This window comes from Coturnix japonica, chromosome 1, assembly GCF_001577835.2.
Source record: "Coturnix japonica isolate 7356 chromosome 1, Coturnix japonica 2.1, whole genome shotgun sequence".
NCBI lineage: Eukaryota > Metazoa > Chordata > Aves > Galliformes > Phasianidae > Coturnix > Coturnix japonica.
The window spans coordinates 48,938,364-48,960,517 of record NC_029516.1 but is presented as its reverse complement, the minus strand read 5'-3'; the positions used below and the strand labels follow the sequence as shown (position 1 = coordinate 48,960,517).

The 22,154-nt window shown below is 50.4% G+C and overlaps 1 protein-coding gene across 6 annotated transcripts in view; it reads left to right on the top strand.

Moving 5' to 3' along the window:
* The first annotated feature begins 4,033 nt into the window (after positions 1 to 4,033).
* The window catches only part of BTBD11 (BTB domain containing 11), a 154,562-nt gene continuing 136,441 nt past the window's right edge, over positions 4,034 to 22,154 (top strand). For 2 of the 6 annotated variants that reach the window (XM_032445084.1, XM_032445085.1), the window contains exon 1: positions 4,034 to 5,244. In XM_032445084.1, coding sequence (XP_032300975.1) covers positions 4,272 to 5,244 — 973 coding nt within the window. In that variant the 5' untranslated portion in view covers positions 4,034 to 4,271. The remainder of the gene's footprint in view (positions 5,245 to 22,154) is intronic. The other 4 variants (XM_032445080.1, XM_015863770.2, XM_032445083.1 and 1 more) reach the window with 4 other exon arrangements.

Below are 22,154 nucleotides of genomic sequence, written 5' to 3'. Positions count from 1 at the left end.
GACCCCTTTGCACCTGGCACCGGCATGTGCCCCATGCGAGGCACAGCAAGGAACCCAACAGGAAAGTTTGTTGGGAAAGGTGTTTTGGCTGGTTTTAAAGTGAAATACAGGCCATTGGAGAGCTTGTGAGGTGAAGTAACCACCACTTCTGCCCCTCCTGTGCTCACAGAGCCTTTAGGCAGCTGCAAATGCAAGAAATACTTGAAATCATAAAAATGGGAAGAGGCAGGTTGGTAGCTCATATTTTTTACAGTACATGAAATTCCAGTAGGTCACCGTCTGGGCAAGGTATATAAAATGTAATCCCTGTGCAGACCATAAATACGTTGTCTGTTGCCAGCAGTGGGAGGGGAAGAGGGAGAGGTGATTTCATGATGACCGGAGCTGTGATTTCCCACTGATATTTGATGCTTTGCTCATGCCTTCACTGTATGTGAAGTCAGGGGTTAGCAACGAGGAGGGTCACTAAGATAGTCAGAGGGCTGGAGCACTGGAGACTATGAGGAAAGGTTGAGGGAACTGGGATTGTTTAGCTTGGAGGAGAGAAGGGAGACCTCATGGTGGCCTTCCAGTACTTGAAGGGAGCATGTAAACAGGAGGGGGAATGGTTATTTATGTGAGTGGATAGTGATAGGACAAGGGGGAATGGTTTGAAACTGAGACAGGGAAGATTTAGGTTAGAAATTAGGAGGAAGTTTTTCACACAGAGGGTGGTGACGTACTGGCACAGGTTGCCCAAGGAGGCCGTGGATGCCCCGTCCCTGGAGGCATTCAAGGCCAGGCTGGATGTGGCTCTGGGCAGCCTGGTCTGGTGGCTGGCGACCCTGCACATAGCAGGGGGGTTGAAACTACGTGATCATTGCGGTCCTTTTCAACCCAGGCCAATCTATGAGTCCATGATTCCATGATTCCATGATTCTATGAATGACAGAGCATCCTGGCTCTGTTTGGAAACCGCAGTGTGTTTGTGTTAGACGTCTGCTCCAGCATGGAGCTCCCACACAGCCATTCCATAGTGCCATAGTGTGATGAGACACAACCTCTGGTAGAGCTGGGCAGTGTCAGGTCTTGCTGCATGGAGCTCCTTACTGCTAACCTTAAACAAATAAATACATAAAAACAAAATACAATAAAAACTCTTCAAAAACAAAAAGGCTAGATTGTCATATTTACCATTTGAATATCTATGTATTTTTAACACCCCCTCATCCATCCCATGTGTCCAGGCATGGTTTGTTGTTGAGCCTAGTGGTTCACTGCAGGGATGTAAGAGCGCTGACAGCAATATGAGCTTTGCTGGGGACAGTTCTTGTTAGTTTTGAGGCTTTTGTTGGCTGATTTATTTGCAGTCATTTCAGCAGCAGCTTTGGTTGCTCAAGGAACGAACAGAATGCTGTAATGTTAAAAAAATAAAAGAAAAAAGATGTAATCAGGTTTTTAAGTAAACCGCGAGGAAAACATGCAAAAGGAATTGCAAGCGTTAGGGACAAAGAAAATGGAATAGCACAAGATTGCTCAGTCTCTTAAACTTTATCTTATGCCAAACATGCCTGGTTTTTGTTTTCTTTATTTAAGGGATGAGTTGTTGGAGCAAAAAAAACCCTCTTCGTATTAAAACGACTTCTTTGTGTGCTTCTCCTGCAGTTTGCCTACAAGACAGTGAGTTCCCCTTAGTACCAGTGCACAGCATCTGCTTCTGATCTCAATGGCTCTGTGCAGCTGGGGGCTCCGGAGGCCCTCCAGAAGCAGAAGGAGCCCCTGCCCACGAGGTAACCTCCTGGGGGCTGCTTTCCCCCTCTCTGTCAGCCCTGAACTGCCACATATTAAGAAGTGGTGATAGATAGATGGGCAGAAATGATCACTTAAAATGCAGAGTGAGTTAAACTATTGATTTCTGTCCTCTCTACCGCAGACCAATGCAGCAGTCACTGCTGATCTCCAGCATGTGTGTTGCTTTGTGTTTCATCTTTAAACTGTTTTCTCGCTTACCCGTGCATTCGTCCCTGTTGCAGTCTTGGTGTGACTGGGTGGGAATGGAAATTCCCAGTGGCGGAGCACTGCCGTTCCTGGTCTCCATGCTCAAGGGAAGCCTGCTATTCCTGTTTCCTTTAGTTCTGATCAAAACGTAGCATGTATGTACGAACTGACTGCACACAAAGCATGCAAACGCTGTTACGCTCTATGGGAGGGGTGTAGAGAGTCGTGAGAAGCACCTGGAGCCACTGGCTGGTGGAGAGCTCTGTGTATCCTGCTTGGCTCTATTTGCTTTCAGAGCTGCCTAAGGGGAAGTGATATTGGTCCAGGACACTAACAAAGGTTGGGAGCATCCTTTTGCTCTCTACATTTGCATCAAAGAAAAAGCTTAAGCCAGATGCTGGGAGGGCTGTTCCTGGCAGCAGTGGACTCTGAAACAGACCATGCAGGGAAGCTGTAGAGTGGGTTCAGCAGGAGGGGAGGCTGAAATCCGTCAGGATGGATGCAGAGATCATGGCTGAGCCTTGCTGAGAACCAAGGGCTCGAACCAAGGGGCTGCCTTGTGGGCCTTTACTCCATCCCCAGCACTATCTCTGCTCTCGCAGCCACCAGCTGCAGAACCACGAGGCACTGAGTGACAACAAAGCGCTCTTTCCCTTGGCATCGCCTCCCTACTTCTGGCAAACAGCTGTCGAGAAACCTTCTGAGCTGAAGATCGCATGTGCATCATCACGTTTTAATAGTTAGCAGTGCTCTTAGCCAGCAGGAATGTGTCAGCTTTCTCTGAATTCACTTCAGCTTTTGGTTTCCAACAAAAAACGAAGCAATCTGGCACACGGTGGTGGCACGGGGTGTCCTGCTCTGGGGCCTGCCCTGCTGCTCCCCCAGCTCCCAATGCAGGGAGCTCACGGGTTGGGGAAGGTGAGAGCTGTGCCCCTCACTGCTCTCGCCACACCATCTCTTTCCTGTCCGCTTCAATTTTCCATGAGCACCTTCCTAAACTGCGCTTCAATTTACTTCTTTCAGAGCTCATGCTGGCACTTATCATCCCCTGCGGGTACTTCATCAGCTCCTGCCTGAGCTCCTTTGCTCTGTCCACGGATAACTGATGCACATGGCCCCAGCTAGTGGAAAATCACCGCCCCCTACCTGGCCTTTAAGGAGCTATTATCTGCGGTGGGTGTGTCTGGTAGATAAATGCCTACACCCAGACCTTGGGGAGCGACTGAGGGCCCTGGTTTGCTCACCCAGAGCAGAGGAGCTGATGGAGGCCTCATGGCGGCTGCAGCTCCTGACCGGGAGCGGAGGGGCAGCGCTGAGCTCTGCTGTGTGACAGCGACAGGGCCCGAGGGAACGGCATGGAGCTGTGCCAGGGGAGGGGACCCTGTGTCAGGGACAGGGGCTGACCACAGGGCGGTGGGCATGGAATGGAATGCCCAGGGCTGTGGGCACGGCCCTGAGTGCTGGAGCTCAAGAAGTTCTGGAAACCACTATCAGACATAGGGTCTGGTTTTTGGGTGGTGCTGTATGGAGCCACGGCTCGGACTCCCGGCTGGGCACAGCGCTGTGCAGAAGCGCAGGGGCGCACTGAGGCGAGCAGCTCGATGCCGCGCGGAGTGCGCTACAGCGCTGCGGACAGCAGAGGGCTCTGCTGCGGGGCGCTCGCGGTGCCGGCCGCGAGGTGCCGGTGCTCCGCTGCCCGGGCTCGACCACCTCGGCTCCGTACGCGCTGCCGTTACGGCGTTGACAGCACAGCCTGCAAAACAGAGGAGCGCGGCTCCCACCCCGTCCCATGGCAGCGCTGGCGGCAGCGCTGGCGGCAGCCCCGTCCCCGCCCCGCGCTGCGGCTCCGCACCCCGCGGAGGCGAGGGGTAGAGCCGAGGGTTAGAGCCGAGGGGCGGGACCCGGAGGCCGGAGGCGCCGCCCCATTGGCCGCGGGGCGCGGCTCTTTGCGGGCCCCCGCCCTTCGCTCCGTCCCATTGGCCGAAAGCCGTCGGAGTTTTGCATGTCCCCGCCCACCTCTTTCCCCCCCGCCCTCCCGCGCCGCCCGGCGCTGCGCTGCGGTGCGGGTCGGCCGTCGGCGCAGTGCAGGAGCCCGGCCGGCAGCGGTGTGCGGGCTGCACCGGCAGCGGCAGCAGCAGCAGCAGCAACAGCAGCGGCAGCAGCAGCAGCACTCCGCGGGCTGGCGGCGCTGGGAGCACGGCAGCGGGCTGCCCCGCAGGGCTCGGCGCTCCGCCTCGTCCCCGCCGGCCGCCGCACCCCGCCCGGGTCCCGCGGGTGCAGCATGAAGCGCGGCGATGATGGCACGGCGGGGTAAGACGGCGGCGCGGACGCTGGAAGACCTGACGCTGGACTCCGGCTATGGTGGCGCGGCGGACTCGGTGCGCTCCTCCAACTTGTCGCTGTGCTGCTCGGATTCGCACCCCTCGTACCCCTATGGAGGAAGCTGCCGGCCGCACCTAACTGACTCCATGCACAGTCGCCACAACAGCTTCGACACCGTCAACACCGTCCTAGCGGAAGACTCCGAGGTGCTGGACTGCGCGGGGCAGCACTGCTCCCGGCTCCTGCCCGACCTTGAGGAGGTCCCCTGGAGCCTGGAGGAGGTGGAGGCGCTGCTGCAGCCGCCGCAGCCGCGCCGGGATCCGCGGGCGCCGGGCGGCGGCGGCGGCGCGGCGGGGCGGGATGCGGCGGCGCGGCTGTCCACGCTGGTGAGCCGCGCTCTGGTGCGCATCGCCCGCGAGGCTCAGCGCCTCAGCCTGCGCTTCGCCAAGTGCACCAAGCACGAGGTGCGCAGCGCCATGGAGATCGTGCTGGGCTGGACGCTGTCCGCCCGCTGCACGGCGGCCGCTCTGGGAGCGCTCTCGCTCTACAACATGAGCGGTAGCGGCGGGGACCGCTTCAGCCGCGGCAAGTCGGCGCGGTGCGGGCTGGCCTTCTCCGTCGGCAAGTTCTACCGCTGGATGGTGGACAGCCGCGTGGCCCTGCGCATCCACGAGCACGCCGCCATCTACCTGACGGCCGGCACCGAGAGCCTCTTCCGCGACATCCACGCTCGGGTGCTGGCCGGGGCCGGCTCCTCCGCCCCGCTGCCGCCGCCCGGCCGCACCACCCCCGCCGCAACCGCCGGCCCGGCCGAGAGGGAGAAGGAGGGCGCCGAGGGGCCGCGCTTCACGCTGGAGGCTCTGGAGCAGACGGTCAACAACGACCCCGAGCTGTGGGGGCTGCTGCAGCCGTACCAGCACCTCATCTGCGGGAAGAACGCCAGCGGTGAGTGAGAGCGAGCGGCCACCTGCTGCTCCGGGTAGGGGCGGGGAGCGGGGCCGGGAGGGGCTGCCGTCGCATCCCCCCTCCTTCCCGCATCCCGCTGTCAGCCGCTCCTCGGCACCGTCTGCGGCCGCGACTCCGTGCCGGGCGGCGTTGGGAGCTCGGAGTTTTCCACAGGAAACGGCAGCAGCGCTGCGGAGAGCTCGGAGTGAGCAAAGTTTGCTCCCCCGGCAGGCAGCGGGTTGGCCGGGCGCAGCGCGCTGGCACGCAGGATTTCTGCACACCTGCGGCGTGTCGCTGCTTGTTTACCCGGAGCCTGACACGGCCATGCACCGACTAAGCAGGGGTTTCTGTGTCTCTAATTTATCTTTGTTCCCAAGCAAAAGGTTGGGGGGGGGGGGGTGTTAATCTCTGGCAGAAGTGCTGTTCCGTAAAGCAGGACCCCAAAGTTGACGTTCCTCCTGCTGCTCGGTGAGGGGAGGCGCGGCGTTAGTCCGCAGCCGGCTCGGGAGCCTCGGTCGGAGCGGGTGTTGTTCTCCTACGTATCTGCATGCACGGGCACATCGTCTCCCATACAAAACAGCTGTCAAGCCGAGATGCAAATGTCAGAGCAAAAGAAACCGGGAAAACGAGGAGAACTGGAAGCGCAGAGCAGGTTAACCCTGCCGAGGTGCCAGCGGAGCGCGGCCGCGTGGCCCATAGCCATTGTCTTCCCACCCCACAGAGACCCATAGCGAGGATGCTGAGTGAAAGTAAAGGGGCGAATCCCCGCCCTTCCATTCCCCCCCCCCCCTGTCTAAATAGCGGTGTTCCCCTGCCTTTGCCCCATGGTGCCCTCCTCAGGGCCGTGACCAGCGTCCCCCGGGACGCTCTCGCCGCAGGATCCCCCGGTGCTTTGATGGTGTGGCCGCAGGCAGGAGCGCAGCCCTCCCCGAGCACCTCTTTCCCTCCCGTCCCAGTGCCGTGCCCGCAGGTTTCAGGCGTTGTCACTCTGGCGTTGCAGCGCCAGCTCCGATCGAGCCCGTTCCTATCATAGAACGGCTCCCATTGAGCCGTTCATTTTGGTTTGCGGAGCTGTGACACCCTCTGTATCAGCCCTGGGGGACTGACGCGAACTTCAGCCTGCCCTCATCCTTCTCCCTCCGGGGACATGATTCAGAGTTTTCATCTCCATCTTGTTGCAGCTTTACCTGGCACAAATCTCAGCCCTGACTTGAGCAAATGGCATTTGTTGAAGGTGTTTGAGCTGGACCCCAGCAAGTTGTCCATTTTGTTTTGTCTCTCTCCTGGTGCCTTTACGTTTCCCTTGCAGAATGACTGTAATGCTATTTTAGCTCCTTATAAGATGCAATTTGACAGTCTCTTACGTGTCTTCAGAGTTACAGGTGCAAATAACACTCAGGCCTTCTTATTAAGAAAAGCCCTTTTTTAAATTGCTGTTTACATTCTGTGCCGCATCCCCCTAAGTATTTCCATGGCAGCTAAAACAGACATAAGTCATTAAAAACATCGTGCTGTTCCTTCCCCAGAGAGAAAGGCATCTGGTTATCGAGCCCTCACCATTCCGATGTCTGAATGTTCAGTGGCTGCCTGTGAATGCTTCCTTCCCAGGCACTTGAAAGGAGGGGAAGTCCGATGGGAGAGATGATCTGACCTGCTCAGAACTCTTGGGAAACCGGTGGTAGGTTGCTAGAAGAGCTGGAAGACACGTCTCCATATGGTGGCATAACCACAAGTTGTTCATCCTTCCTCTATGCTCAGTGCTTGAAAGACTGCAACAAACAGGCTGCCCAGGGAGGTGGTGGGGTCAGCATCCCTGGAGGTGCTCAGGAACTGTGTGGATGTGACACTGAGGGATGTGTTATGGGCTTGGTGGGGGTGGGCTGACTGGTTGGACTGGGTGGTTATCGAGGTCTTCTCCAGCCTTATCGATTACATGATTCTATACAACAGCATGTAGCAGGCTTCTCCTTGTGTCTCTGTGGGCTGTTCCAGGGGAAGAGGCAGGTCCTGGTGCCATAAAGGGTTGGTGAATTGGGTAGCATGTGGGCGTGCAAACATTGGAACGGGTTGTCTTGGTCCATTGGATGTGGATGGACGACAGTCACAGGTTGAGTCTTTTCCAGAGGTACCATGGCCAATATTTTTGAGCGGCCATAAAAGGAAAACAGGGCAAAAGCAGACTCTGGTGGGAAGAGGTGGTGCCATCTCTGCCAGACAAATGTCAAACTACACAAACATCTCTGGGTTAAATTCAACACCTTGAATTCTGACGGGACTGTGAAACAGGCAGCCCGTGAAGATCACAGGATGCAAGTATGAGAGGCACATGGTTGGAGCATGAAGTAGTCAGAGTCTGCTTGAAAACAGGCTGTGAGTGGGGATGTTGGGGCCTGCGGTCTGAGGATCTGAAAGACGCAACCGTTCTTACAGGGTTTCCCAGTCAGCTGTGCTGAGCACTTAGTGGTTACAGCTGAGGTTTTTTACCCTTGTGTCATACCCAGTCATCTTGGAAGCTGCTGAATAAGATCAGTATTGCAAGATAACCCTCTCCTTCCCATAAATGAAGGTCATGCGCCTTCAGATAAGGATGTCCTTTGGGTAAGTGCGTCAGCCTGCTGTGTTTGTCATGGGTACATCTGTGGAGCTCTGGCAGCTGCCTTGGCATGAGCCATGCCCTCAATGCAGCGTGGATGTGGTTTCTCATGCAGGGCTGGAGGTATGTGGATGAAGGTGATCGCACTCATTAATGCACTGCAGGCCAAGCCCCCATCTCCTTTACAAGCCTTCTGGCAAACTCTTCTGTGCTATGGGAGTAGGGGTGGGGAAAGAGATTAGGTACTAGCACTAGGAACAAGCTGCAGGCATCTCTGCTGAGTTCTCCTAGTTACTGTATCAGAAGCAATAGACCTCTAAAGCACTCTGAGGTAGTATTTTCTTTTTCCTGCACAACCAGAATTTTAACGCCATGCTTGAATGAAAATTAAAAACATTACGCTTGGGATTTCATTGGCTCTTAGATGTTTCAGTTATGAGCTCTGTCTGAACAGTGGAGTACGCATTTACATCCCATAGCAATCACATGGAGCGTTATTTTCCTTGAAATAGTGGGAGCAAAATATTGTATACTCAATAAACGGAATAAAAAGTAGCACCTCTGTGGCTTAAGCTGCATTATTATTTTTTCTCTATTGCTCCTGAAACCCCTGCTTTTATGGCAGATCTCAGAGCTGCTTTGAGAAGGTTGGGAGGTTTCCCCAGCTCTTGGATTTAACACAAAGAACAGGAGTAAGTCCATGGGAAAGCTTGGAGGAGCAGTCCAACTGGCTGAAGTTATCTGCCCTGTATGGTAAAGCTATTAGGCAAGGTCTAAGTCATAGAATGGCTTGGGTTGGAAGGGACCTCAAAGATCTCTAGCTCCACCACCCCATCGTGGGCAGGGGTTTAGCAAACAGACTCTTTCTGTTCAAGTCTTTGGGGGGTGTGTGGGGGGGTGTAATTATTTGCTGCAAAGATCTCAGTGAGCATTTCTTCCCGCTTCAGCATCTGAAGGAGGCATTCAGGTTGGGGCTGGTGCAGAACATCCATGTGCATCCACGGGATGGGATGGGATGGGATGGGATGGGAGGGCTGGGGAAAGGGGAGCAGGGCTTTGTGGGGCAGCCAGCGTGCATAGCTAACCCTCATCTGTTTGTGTACAGCTCCTAAAAATAGTTATTTGGAACACAACCGTAGCGCTGTGGTTTCATCCCATTCTTAATATTATTTAGTCACAACAAGTCGGAAGAAACCAAGGATTAGGTCAGGCTTGGCTGACATGTGCCAGCTAACCTCAGTTTAACCTCAGCCTCGCCTCATCCGGGGGAGTTAGCGGGACTTCAAGCAAATGGGAGAGACCGATGTGTTAGCACGGCTTAACAAAGTCAGTTAATGCTTTTCACTTCTGATACACACGTGTGTGTACAGGGACTGTTCCCTTCACTTACCGGTGAGCATGCCGTGTCAGTTGGTTACTACTTTCTTCTGTAATTGAACCATGTGAGATGCTATCATGGATCTAGGGGTAATACATAAACCCATCTAAAACTGATCCCAGGAGCTGACATCGGTAGCAGTGCAGTGCATGAGATGTGTTTTTACTTAACTGACAGCCTCCTGTGCAGCCTTCTATGGCTGTGGGAGGAGCGGGGTTGGGGCTGGAGGTGGAGGCCCAGCGGGGGGCTGCTGACTGACTGCCTGATGAAGGGCTGTCTCCCTCTGGATGTTTTTATTCATGTAATTTGTTTCGGTAATGAGAGCAGCTTGAAAAAAAAAACAACAACACCGCAACAGAAATGATTATACTACAAACACCTTAATGCTAAAGCATAAAGATGATGTATGCCGAGGTAATTATTCCCTTTATCGTATTGGAAAGTACCTTGGCAGCAGGGAGTTTTAGGGCTGCAGCTATAGCGCTTCAGGGTTGTGAGGCAGAATCGAGGCAGGGGAATAACAGTGTCCCTTGAGCAGAGCAGTGCTTTCCTGACATTTTGGCTGAAGGGCAGCATGTCTCTGCCTCTTCTCCCTCCTCCAGGAAGGGGAAATGGTTCTCTTTTCTAGAGAGCTTTATGGCTTTCCCCATGCCTTACTCCCAGTGGCAGTGGAAAAGGAGGAGGGCATGCCTGTCACCAGGATGTGCCGTCTTGCCTCAGCACTGTTGCTGTTAGCAAGGCACCCGGGCAAGATTCTTCCAACGTTACCTCCCTCTGAAACTCCCATATGATCTTTGTGGCTTGCATCAGTGCTTGGCCACTTTCCCATTGCCTTCTCAGTTTCAGCATCCTCTGCACTCTCTGTCTGCCTGGTGGGACCGTGCCACTGCCACATCCTTCCCTGGCACCAGTGCTGTGCACCAGCCCCTCCATGTCAGCATTTCCTTCATGGGACTGTCTGCAGGGTGTTTTCCAGGAGAATTCAGCAGGGGTGAGGAACCAATAGGGGCTTTCTTCTTCTTTGGCTCTTCATCTTGTTTTCTTCCTGACTGAAAACAATATTCTGCACTATCTCTGTGTCAATCTGTAATTACAATCTTTATGCACCTGATAAGTATTTTAGAGATTTTTAAAGATGGGATCAGATTTACCCCTGAATTTGTGCCATCGGCTTCACCTCGAGCTGCTTTGCCAGGGGTGTCAATTGGGCAGTCTGAAAAATGAAGACACTACAGAGGAATTTAGGATCATAGAATCACTTGAGATGGAAGGGACCCTTAGAGGCCATCAAGTCCAACCCCCCTGCAATGAACAGGGACACCTACAGCTAGAGCAGGGTGCTCAGAGCCCCTCCAGCCTGACCTTGGATGTGATGTAGGTTGGGTCTCCAGGGATGGGGCACCCACTTCATCACCAGGCAGCCTTTGCCAGTGCCTCTCTACCTTTATTGTAGAAAACTTCTTCCTTGAATCCAGTCTGAATCTCCCGTCTTGTAGGTTGAAACCATTTCCATTTCTCCTATCCCAGCAGACCTTGCTGAAGAGTCAGTCCCCTTGTTTCTTACAGCCTCCTTTTATGTGGTAGCTGGAGTCTCATGCACAGCTCTCGGTCTCTCCTTGCTTCCAGAACTACCTACAACAAAAAATTTCCAGCAGTGAGCTCAGTGTGGGCCTGTTTCTCTGTCAATGAATAAACTTCTTATTTTCCAGGAAGGTGATAAAGCAATCCTTCTGTAGTAGGCTGTGAAGAGCGAGCATCTGGTGGTCAGTTGCGCATTTTGTTTTCCATGAAGAGAAATGTCTCTTCTTTAAAAGCAGAAGAGACATGGCCTCTATTGAAGGGAAATGAATCAATGGATATTAGGAAAAAAATTCTCAGAGCGGTGCTGCAGTGGCACAGGCTGCCCAAGGAGGTGGTGCAGTCACTGTCCCTGGAGGTGTTCCAGAGCTGTGTGGATGTGGCACTGAGGGATGTGGTCAGTGGGCATGATGGGGATGGGCTGATGGTTGGACTGGATGATCTTAGAGGTCTTTCCAACCTTATTGGTACTGTGGTTCTATGACATGGTCTCCTTTCAGTAGCAGGGATGAAGGATGTGTTTCTGAGAGTAATGCTTGACTGCGAGCCACTGTTGGTGTTTAACCATTCAGCAGAATGGACAAGTTGCACTCACTTGCACTGATGCCTTGCGAATGCTGCAGAGACTTGTCTTGATTAATTAATTTATTCCCTAATGCTGAGCTGGTGCTTTTGAATTGTCACATCCCTTCCCATAACACTCTGTGGATGGTGCAGGAGTTTCACAGCATGGCTTACAGATCTGCTTGGTGGTACGTGGCTATCTGTTGCTGGTGGGCCATGGGCTTGATCAGTGGGAATTTTGCTGATGTAATGCTCCAGGACTGAGCTTGTCCTGCAGTTGTGCTTAGGGCAGTAATGAACATTTCCAGTAAACCTGGGGAGAAGGGTTGAATGATCCTCAGATTTGGAAGCATAAGAGACAGAAGCTTTGCTCTCCAGGTGTTGTAAGGCAGCCAAAAGTGAAAGTGTGGGGAGGGTGTGAGCTGCGGCCCTGTGAGAGACCGGATGCTCTCCAGCAGATAGGAGCCCATGCTGTGTCCAGCTAAGCTGGAGGGACAGGCAGTACCTCTGGGTCAGCTCATGCACAGCCTGATCCCCTGCCCCTACGCTGCTGGGGTCACGCGTGTGAGCAGCACATTGACTCCAGACAGCCACGAAGGTCTCATGAGTGAGTGGATTAGCAGGAATACCCGAGGAGGTTACAGAAAGAGGCCTCTTCAAGGAGCAGATTTCAGTCCTCGAGAGCTGTGGGGTAGCACCTGGACCTGTGAGAATCTGAGGCTTTAAAATTAATCAAAACCACCCTGCCTTTAAATTGCAGTGCTATGAAATACTGCTCCCAGGTGGAGTTGCAGCGGAGGTATGGAGAATGTATTTGCATTTTCAAGATGGTCAAATAATTGGAGGAAACTGCGTCCCGCAGTGTTTTCTAGTTTTGCTAGCCCCGTGTTAGCCTTGAATAAACACTGCTGGGCTGTATTGCCTTCACTAATATATTGTGCTTGGCTGCGTGGGGAGTGTTGGGGCTACAGAGCCCAGACATGATGGGGAGTGAGTGAGGAACACAAGGAGGGTAAGAACGGACGCTGAAGAGGACCCTGCAGGTCTCTCTCAATGAGTACCCACCAAAAGGAGGTCACAGGGAAGATTTCTGTTATACAGGAGCATGTGTGGCACTGTGGGACATGGTCAGTGGAGATGGGCTGGTGGTTGGACTAGGTGATCCTAGTGGTCTTTGCAACCTTAATGATTCCATGATTCTATGTTGTAGTATGCCAGCATATCACAGAAATGAGTTTCACTGAGTCATTAGAGTGAACGATTCTGGTTGAAGGCTTTGTACATAGATTATTTCACGGTGTGTAGTTGCAGTGAAGTGAATCAAGATGGTAGGGATAGAGTCAGGAGCCTCGGCTGCTTGATACATATAAAACAGCAGTTGCAAAACTCAGTACTTAAAAGTCACCCTTGTGCTGCAGGTGTTTCATTTCTGTAGGTCATGTTTGGTGTGGAGCAGTACAGGATGGAAGATGCCCCAGATGAAGTCCCAAACCCAATCCTGTAGCACTCTCCTGGGCAAAGCTCCCACTGATGCCAGCTCCAGTGATTTGCTAACAAATTAAAGGAACTCTTGCGTCAAAGCTGTAGGCCCAGATTTAGTTTGGCTAAAAATAAGCTTTTTCAAAACCGAAGATCAGTATCGGTGTCTGACTGTAGGTATTTATTCTTAACTTGAAAGGAGAAATGCTTTTCATTGTTTTACTGGTTCACTGTGCTCAGCTTGAAGGCTGCAAAGCGAGCAGCGCCAGGAGCTGCCTGCAGCCCACCGTGCTCACTGGCTGTAGCCTATTTCTGCTGGCCCACATAGGAAACGTCCTAAAAATAGTTCCAGCAGCATATGTTTTCAAAACTAAATTAGATTTTAAAAATAAGAGCTTCAGTTTAATTATCTGGCAGGCTCTCAGTGAGGAGAAGGGTTTTCAAAATACCCCATGCCCTTAACATGGAAAAAAAAAGGGATCTAAACAACTTGCCTCTGAGTAGCTGGGACACGTTGTTGCTTTTGCTGTTGAGCTTTTCCTATTAACCACTTCTTTGTTACACCACTGTGTTCAGCATCAAGTTGATTTTCAGGAATGATGTAGGCTGTTGCCACTCTTTAGCTCATTGGTTCTGTGTGTGCATGGGATAATTGGTGGGTTTTGCAAGGAGACTTGTGGTGATGGAAAGGTTGATGTCTGCTGGCCCTGCCCCTCTCTGCTGAGCTGGGACAGTCACAGGAAAGACATGCCTGGGATGGAACCACCAGTGGCTGGGCATGTGGTTCTGGAGGGACGTTATCAGATGGGTGTGTGCCCTCCTACTGAGGCGCCTTTAATTACAGATTGTGCCTGTGTGATAAAGGAGATGGTGAGTCATAAAATGTTTTCTAAGGTTTTGGCTGGCCCTGAATGCTCCGGCACTGGCCATTATTGCAGGTAACCCAGGAAGTGGAGCCGTGGTGAGCTTCTCCACACCATTACTGTCACCTTGAGATTAGATGACACCAATTTGCCCAGCCTAGGGCTATGCTCTGAGGCTGCCTGGAGTTTCACTGTAGCACTGCTGCCTGCTTAATAGTTGCTTCTCATGCCTTTTTTTTTTGTCTGACAGGCTCTGAGGTGGATGGAAATAGCATGGTGAGCAGGACTAGGGAGGCCATCATCCCTTTGTACTTGGCACTGGTGAGGCCACACCTCAATTACTGTGTCCAGTTTTGGGCCCCTCACTATAAAATGTTCCCAGCAAAGGTTTGCATCACTGCTGGTGTTGCACTGATATACTCTGTAATAGTTGTGGATACTGAAGTAAGTACACGAATATTGTCTGTGGCGTGAGGAAAAATGGGAACAATTCAGCACCTGCATAAAACATCCTCTGAGCCTGTAGTAATTAGTTCAGTTTCAGTAGCCTCATTTCCAGAAAGCAAAGGAATAGAGAAGCAGCAGAAAAGATAATGGAAGCCTGGGGGCCTAATGGGAGTGTTTCAGTATGGTGATAGTCAACTGGAGTGGCATTATTTGGTGCAGAAAGAAGGCACCCAAGAGAAGCTGTGATTGAACCATGCAAAGAGTGAGTGGCAGAGCGGAAGCAGATCAACAGCTTAATATTTTGCAGAGAGGCAGAATGCGAGAAGATTAAATGAAACCAAGAGTAAATTTAAAATAACTATAAAGAGCCCTCTCCTTTCAGCAACATAGTGGGGCTTTGAGGAACTGAGTGCTGCAGGAAGGGACTAGGAAACAATTGGCTGGGATTATGCAAGTGAAGGAGGATATTTCTAAAGATATTAATATTTGCTCATATTGCAGAGGAAGTACTATTTCATGTTTTAGACCAGGCCTCACTTGGACGGCCTTCCCAGGCATTGCACAACACATGGCAGGCGTTCCTGGCCTTCCTCTGTGCTGCGTAACCATTCACTGCTGACTAGGCACTCTGCAAACAGACTCAGAGCTACGACTTCATTCATTTCACTAGTCCCATGGATGAATAAGAGATGCAGAATTGGATGATCTACCATTCTGGGCTTGTTACATTTGTCTGACAGCTTCTGTAGGCTTTCTTCTTTACTTTGCACACTGGCCTTCATATGTGATTTCTGCATTGCAAGTATTTGCTGTCAACCCTCTAGATATACTTTTTTTCCTTAACATAACAGAAGTATCTATGTTTGCATCTTGCTAATCTACTGCATTCCGGCTTAATCTGTCTAGAATGTCTTTCTGCAAATAGTTTGTCCAAATGATGTTGTAGAAGCAGAATTTAGAAATAGATGCAATTTTGAGTTGAATCAAATAGAAACCCAAACATTTGTGTTTGACTGGGGACAGGTGTTTCACTTCTGCGCAGCTGTTTTTGTGTTGTTTCTGGAATTTTTGACCTGCTGGAAAAAGAAACCCTCCCTAAATCTGGCATCAGCGCTGCAGCACAGTGAGCTCAGCCATCAGTGGGAGGCACACAAAGTACCGCTTCATTACACCAGACTGTTGCATCAATAATGCAGCACTGTAATGTCTTAGAGGAAAAATAATGGGCTCTAATGGTGTAACTAGTGTGTTCAGTGATGCTGTAGCACAATTAATTGTGGCTTTCTTGGAATTTAGTGCTGCAAACAGTTTCTGTTAAAAGTGGATGCAGGGCATTCAAGCTTAACCAATCTAACAAGGAGGCTCGTGCCTTTACCTTGTACCATTGGGACCATCTTCAGGAAAATAAAAGTATGGCTCATTAACTGAAAATGGCAGGAGTGGATTTCTCTGTTCATTGGGTAGCGGCAAGTTAGAGGTTTGCTGGTGCTCTGCTTTCTCAGGCCTCTGCTTTGTGCCTTCCTGCAGACTTCAGTAGAGCAAGAAGTAATGGCCTCGGTTGTGCCAGGAGAAGCACAGGTTGGACATCAGGAACAATTTCTTCTCAGTAAGAGCGGTGCTGCAGTGGCACAGGCTGCCCAGGGAGGTGGTGCAGTCACTGTCCCTGGAGGTGTTCCAGAGCCGTGTGGATGTGGCACTGAGGGACATGGTCAGTGGGCATGGTGGGGATGGGCTGCTGGTTGGACTGGATGATATTAGAGGTCTTTTCAAACCTTCATGATTTCGCAGTTACAAGTCTTTTCACCTTTTTTCCCTAGTGGGATTGTGGGTGTTGTGAGAAGTCTTGGCAGGAAGATAACAGGCCTCCACCAGCACTGCTGGTTGGTGCCTACCCAAGTGCTGTGCCCTCTGAGAAGTGAGACAGCACCTCTCCACTAGATCACAGTGGCCCTTTTGAGACAGTGGGTAAACTCTGCTTTGTTCTGTGAGTTATTTGTTGCTGTGGCCAGAACCAAGGGGTGGAGGGCCAAGGAGGTCTCTGCACCTGGCTTACACCAATGCAAGATTTTACCCATCTTTGTGTCATCTTTGTGTCATTTCTCTCATCCTTGATGAAGCTTCGGCTCACCATCAGTATTATGATGTATGGGAGAAAATGTCATGGTCTCTTCTGGATCTTTGGTTTTCATACTCTTTGCAGAAACACGGTTGTTGATGGCCATCTTTGGGTTTATTGTGCTTAGCAAGAGTTGGGCGAAAGCCGCTGGTGAGTGATATGAAAGGCTGTTGGGGGTGATGGAGGGACTGGCAGGCACAAAGAACTGCAGAAATCTCATTTTCTTAGTAATTGTGTAAGAAATGCAACTTCCCATTTTGCAAGGTTTTTGAGAAACGGTCTTCGTGTGCTCATCCATGTTTCTTGTAAACTTACAGAGCAGTTGTGCTGATGTCACGTACAGAAGATGGAGAATTACAGCTGCAGCTCAGGCTCCGAGCAGTGGTTGAAAGCACCCCTAAGGATCTCGATACCTTTGGCAGGCAGAGCTTTCACTGTTTTTGTATCAGCTGGCTCAGAGATGTGTCCTGATTTCTTTGCTGTCTATTATTGAAAGGGGAGATACAGAATAGGAGGGAATACATTTCTTAAAGCACTTTATAGTGTACCCTTGTCCCCGCTTTGAAACTGAACAGTATGTTTCTGTTGAGATTTTAAGTGACAGTTGTCTGCTAGATGAAGTTTCCTTTTTCCTATTATGAAATGAAAGAATAATTCAGTTTTATCTTTTAGTTTGTTTCAAAAGAGCCGAAATGATACATTCAGTCATTTCATAACCACTTACTTTCAACACTGTGTTTATCTGATCTTTTTGCCGCAGTGGATAACTTATTTATACAAAACTAGGTATTTTCTGGTAGCTGTTTTATCTGCTTTTTCACATGTATGTAGCAGCTTTGTTTTAAAAAGACTGTGTCAGAGAGAGGTCAGAACTTCAGTTCACAGAAGCGACAGTGTGCATTTAAAAGTAGGACGCTTCGTTTCCTTTTATGTAGCACAGAGAGGCAGTCAGAGATGTCCGTGTGATGAGAACGAGGGATTGGGACTTGCTGGGAAATTCCCCGTGTAATTAAGTAAGTGAGAGTTCTTTGGAACTTTGCTGGTGGCACTTTCTGTTAATAAACATTTCCCTCATTACCTGAAGATGTAGACAGACATTTGGCTTATTATAGGCTACCTGTAGCCATGAGACCCAAAGGGCACAGCCAACTGGTGGCACTTTCCTCCCTTGGAACAAGGAAGAGCTTCTGATGTGCTTGGCCATTGGAATAAGCCGTGCTTATTTTTTTCTTGCATTTGCTACATTAATTTGATGTCAGCTTCCTTCTGAAGAGTACAAAAACATAATTTATGTTATTTTTAGAGCTGTATGATTTATACCCTGAGATATGTCTCAGTGGTTTCAAATTACAGAGGAGCATGGAAATACTTGCCGATTTCTCCCTTCCCCAGTCCATAGATTTCAAGCTGTAGGTCCAAGCTTAAAACTCAGCAGTTTGTAATGAAGTAATAATTTAGTTTCGTGGCCTCAAGTCTTTCCTTAAACTTCTGTTTCCTCATATCCGATGATCTTCCTTATGATCTCCCTCCTTATTGTAAAGGAAAGCTACTTTGGTTCCATTTAGGTCAGATGTATTATCAGGCAGGTCTTCTGGTGCTTTAGGAATGGAAAAGCTCCTGAAGTCAGGGAAACAAAAAAAAACCCAACAACAACACAAGGAATGACTCCGTGGGCTGGTATCTCCACCGGTTACCGAGTGTTGACCTAGAAAACATCCATTCATCCTTCTGTAAATCACGGTGTTTTACTGCGGTTTCTATTACTGGAGCGCACTTGTTGGCAAAAAAAACCACCCATCTTTTCAACTTGAGCTTTCATGTAGCACTTCTCTCCTCTTAAACAATTTTCAGCAATACTATGTTTCAAATGCTGCTGCTAATGGAGGCGGCCCTCGGAAGGCACACACTTCAGCCACCACAAAATGAATGTCTGACTTGAGATGTTAGTGCTTATTCTGCCACAGCTTTGGTGTGCCACCCGCTTGTGAAGGCAGCTTCAAGGATGCGATCCAGATCTTGCAGATATGCCATAGCCTGTTGCTGTCTGGTTTCCTGATGCACGTGATTCGGCCCTATTGCCTGGGGGTACTGGGTAAGCTGTCAGCTAACCCAGAGCTTGTTTCTGTTTTACATGCATAAATGTAGCACTGGGGAGAACCAGCTCCCTTGAGCGCACACAAACGAATCCCGTACTTGTAACGTGCATTTTATTCTGAGGATGTTGAGGTTTGCAGTCACTTTGCTTAAAGCAAGAGAACACTCTCAGGTAGGTGCAGCTGTAGGCAGTTGTGGCACTAATACATATGATGCCTGCATTCTAGTGTCACTTGAGCTGCCTGACTTTGGGGAGCTCTTTTCCCTGACTCTGGGGAAGCTGGAAGGGATGGGAAATCCCAGGCTGTGAGCGCTGGAACCGGTGCAGCACAGCTGTGCCTCAGACTGAGCTAAAAGAGATGTAAAGCAGGAGTGGGTGCTGTCTTTACATATGGAAATGCCACGTCTCCTGGCATGCCCAGCCTGGCTCTGTGCCGCACTCCACCCTTAGTCCCTGCCGGGTGGAAGGTGTGCAATGTCTGTGTAGCTGTGATCTGTTTACTGCCCTTTCTTTAGCTGGGAGCCTGCCTGAGGAGGCTGATGTGCCTGGAAGCAGTGTCCAACTACAGGCAGCTCGTGTGGCTGGAAATTCCTCTGCCCAGCTGTGATGCTCCAGTTGCTGTTTCATTCCTGTCTGTTAGCAGGATGCCCAGCTTTAAAGTATTCAGGGAGAGAGTTCTCAGAGTGCAGGGGAAAGCCTTAAGTGCTTTGACTGCTTGATCCTCCTTTCCTACCCGCGTGCTATGAAGCAGTCAGCTACAAAGCCTCACAGTTTCCAGAGAGCCAGAGCCAAAGCAGAGGGGCTCTGGCAGCCTTCTTAGGGTGACCTGCAGTGCTGCTGCCGGCTCCCACCTTGGCTCAGCAGCCCTGGGAGGCTCCTCGGGGAGGTACATGAGGGCTGAATTGTTTCCAGGACCACAGCAGAGCCTCTGCACAGCAGCTGATTGCACTCAGAAACTCCACACCTTTTTATGGCAGCAGAGGGAACTAGAAGGCTTAACGAGTGCTGTTGGCTCCTCCAGAAAAGGAAGGAGGGATTTATGTTGTTCTCCAGGCTCTTAAATAAGAACAGTAAGAAGCCTGAGATGTTCTCTGACTTGTGAGAAGTAAATGTGTAAACTCGCTGGAAATGGGGAAAATGTTTGTGTGCTGTGTTGCACCTCCCTGAGGCAGCTCCTAGAGAGGAGGAAACACTTAAAGGAAGTGGCAAAGAAGGACAGATCCCTGCAGGAATAGCGACTGCCTTGCTGTGGGAACCAGCACATGGCCTGCTCTGTTTCTGCATTGAATTTCCAAGAGCTGTTCAGCATTGCTGGTGAAGATGTATTCAGAAAAGACAGGCACGGGAATAACTTTGCTCTCCTGAGAAAACACCATCTGAGCATCAGAATCGGCGCCTGTTTGTTTGTTGCTTCTGAAACAAGCAAAACCAAAGAAAGATTCCTCCCCTCCAGAGAGTCGTTAAAGTTGCTGGAAAGCACATGTGTGTAAGCAGTGTGTGTGTGTGTTTGCACTGTATGGAGTTGAATTTGCCTGAGATTTCAATGACCGCATTTGTTTGATTGCTGTCTGCTGTGAGGCAAAGCAGCTGGAATTGCACATGTGTAAGGAAGAGAGAACGCATCCAACTAGGAGCCTTGTGAGAACTCAGAGAACTGAGTGACCAGCCAAATTCAGTGTTAGTTCTGATTGCTCAGGAACAACATAGTGAGTAGCTTCCAGAATCCCCTCAAAATGCAGGATGCACATGTCAGGCATCACGCCTTCAGCACGGCCAGCTGTTGATATACCTCAAAGAAATGTGTGTGGCAGTTAGTTGCACAAGTCTGGCTCTGTCTGGGCTGTCCATGTTTGGAAACCTGTCTCAGCATCTGCCTGCATGGTTTGCAAGGTGTTGGCGGTACCCGAGGCACAGTTGCCTCTCCAGCACCTTTCAGGGTGCTGCAGGAACAAGGGGATCCAGGCCTGTAGCAAATGCAGTCATCAGCAAGGGGTTAGGGTCTGCTATGAGTCTGGAGTCATTCTGTTGCTGCAGCATTTCAGTGGTGTGTCTGTAATTGCTTTTTTAATTATCATAGATGTCCACTGGGTTTGTAATCTGTAAGGAAAAGGAAGCAGGGAAGAGCAAATAATGTACCTGTGACAGCAGCACTTGCTGAATTCCTGCAGTGAGCTCTAAAGCTACCTTTAGTTTTCCACATCTGTGACCCAGCACTGATTGAGCTCAGTGGACGTGTGCTGTGGCAAGGCTGGAAAGCAAAGCTTTCCTCTGTCTCACTCCTCCTCAAGTAGGGGCCAAACCTCGAGTCTCATCGTTCCATATTTCTTACTGTGATGATGTCAGGCTGGCTAGAAGTGTCTGCAGCTGCAATCCACTGAATGATGGGGAACCCCACTGGGCGATTGATCTACTCTGCCCTTCCTGTGAAGGAAGCCAACCTCATTCACTCCTCCTGTTCTTATCAGTAAACGAATGTCTAGGTGGATTTTTGAGACTGAAACACAGAAGGTGGGTGGACAAGAACTCTTCTGCCCATTTATAATGGCTGAGGCTCTGAGCACCCTGGCTGAGCTGCAGGCATCCCTGTTCACTGCAGGGGAGTTGGACTAGGTGGCCTTTAAGAGTCCCTTCCAACTCAAGCGATTCTGTGATTCTGTGATGTGATCACCCTAGAGCGCAGTAGTTCAAACCATAGCTCTCCTCCCACTCCTGTCATGGGTGTCTAGAGGGAAGGATCCTCTTTACACGGTGCCCAGGAAGATTGCAGCAAATCTGCTCAGTTAAATAGCAGTGTTTTAGCTGCTATTGAGGTCGTTTGCCTATTTTTACCCATGCATATGCCACGCAAAAATAAGAAAGGTGGGTTCTTAGAGACAGTCTGAGTGCTCTGAGTGAATGTTCTTCCCAACACTAGTCTTTTTTCTTCAACATTTAAGTAGTGGAGGCGACAGCAATGTCCAAGTTACACCGGGTGAAGATGGGATATAGAAGTGTTCTCTATTATTTTGCAATAACAGGAGCTCTGCAGTGCCTCTGGCTAGCAGGATTACCAGCAGCTGTGTTTCTTAGCACTCCCTTAGCAGTGTCCCTTCTGCTGGTGCTTCTCAAAGGTGTGCTGCAAGAAGGCCTTCTGCCCGCATCTGTACTTGATACCTTCATAACAACGTACAAAGCAGCACCCCCAGGGAGAGGCTTCTTTGTGAGAGTTCTGCTTTACTTCTAAATTGGAGCCGTGAGGTTTCATTTAAAACACTGTCTGCTGGCAGTAATGGGGCTGATTTGGGGTTTTTGCCTCAGACATGATATCCAGCTTTGTCATTCTTCGATTAGCACTACGAGGCATCCTTGGAATTAACGGCTTACACTCTGTGTTTTGTCAGGAGGCATAATCTCCCTCTTGCCTCAATGTCACATACCACGTATGATGTAGCATGTTACTAATTATTGCGTACAGGCACAGGCAGCCCCATTCCACACATTCTCAGTTCTGTTTGTTGCTAATTAGGAAGCGTCATGCTGCTGGTGGGCTCTGGTTCTCCATCTGTATTGTCAGTAGGGTAGGCATCTGCCAGAGGGTGGTGGTTACTTCAAATTAGATCTGAACATCCATCTCTCCCTTGCTATTTTCCCCAATCTTACAGGCTTCCCTAGCTTTAAAAATGTGAGACGTGGAGAATTAGGGATAGATGATCTTGCTGTCATTCATAACCTGATACAAAGAAAAGTTGGGAACACCAGGCCATGCAGTACAATCCTATTTAGCTTGAAAGATGGCTCAGATATAGAAAGCAAGTGTG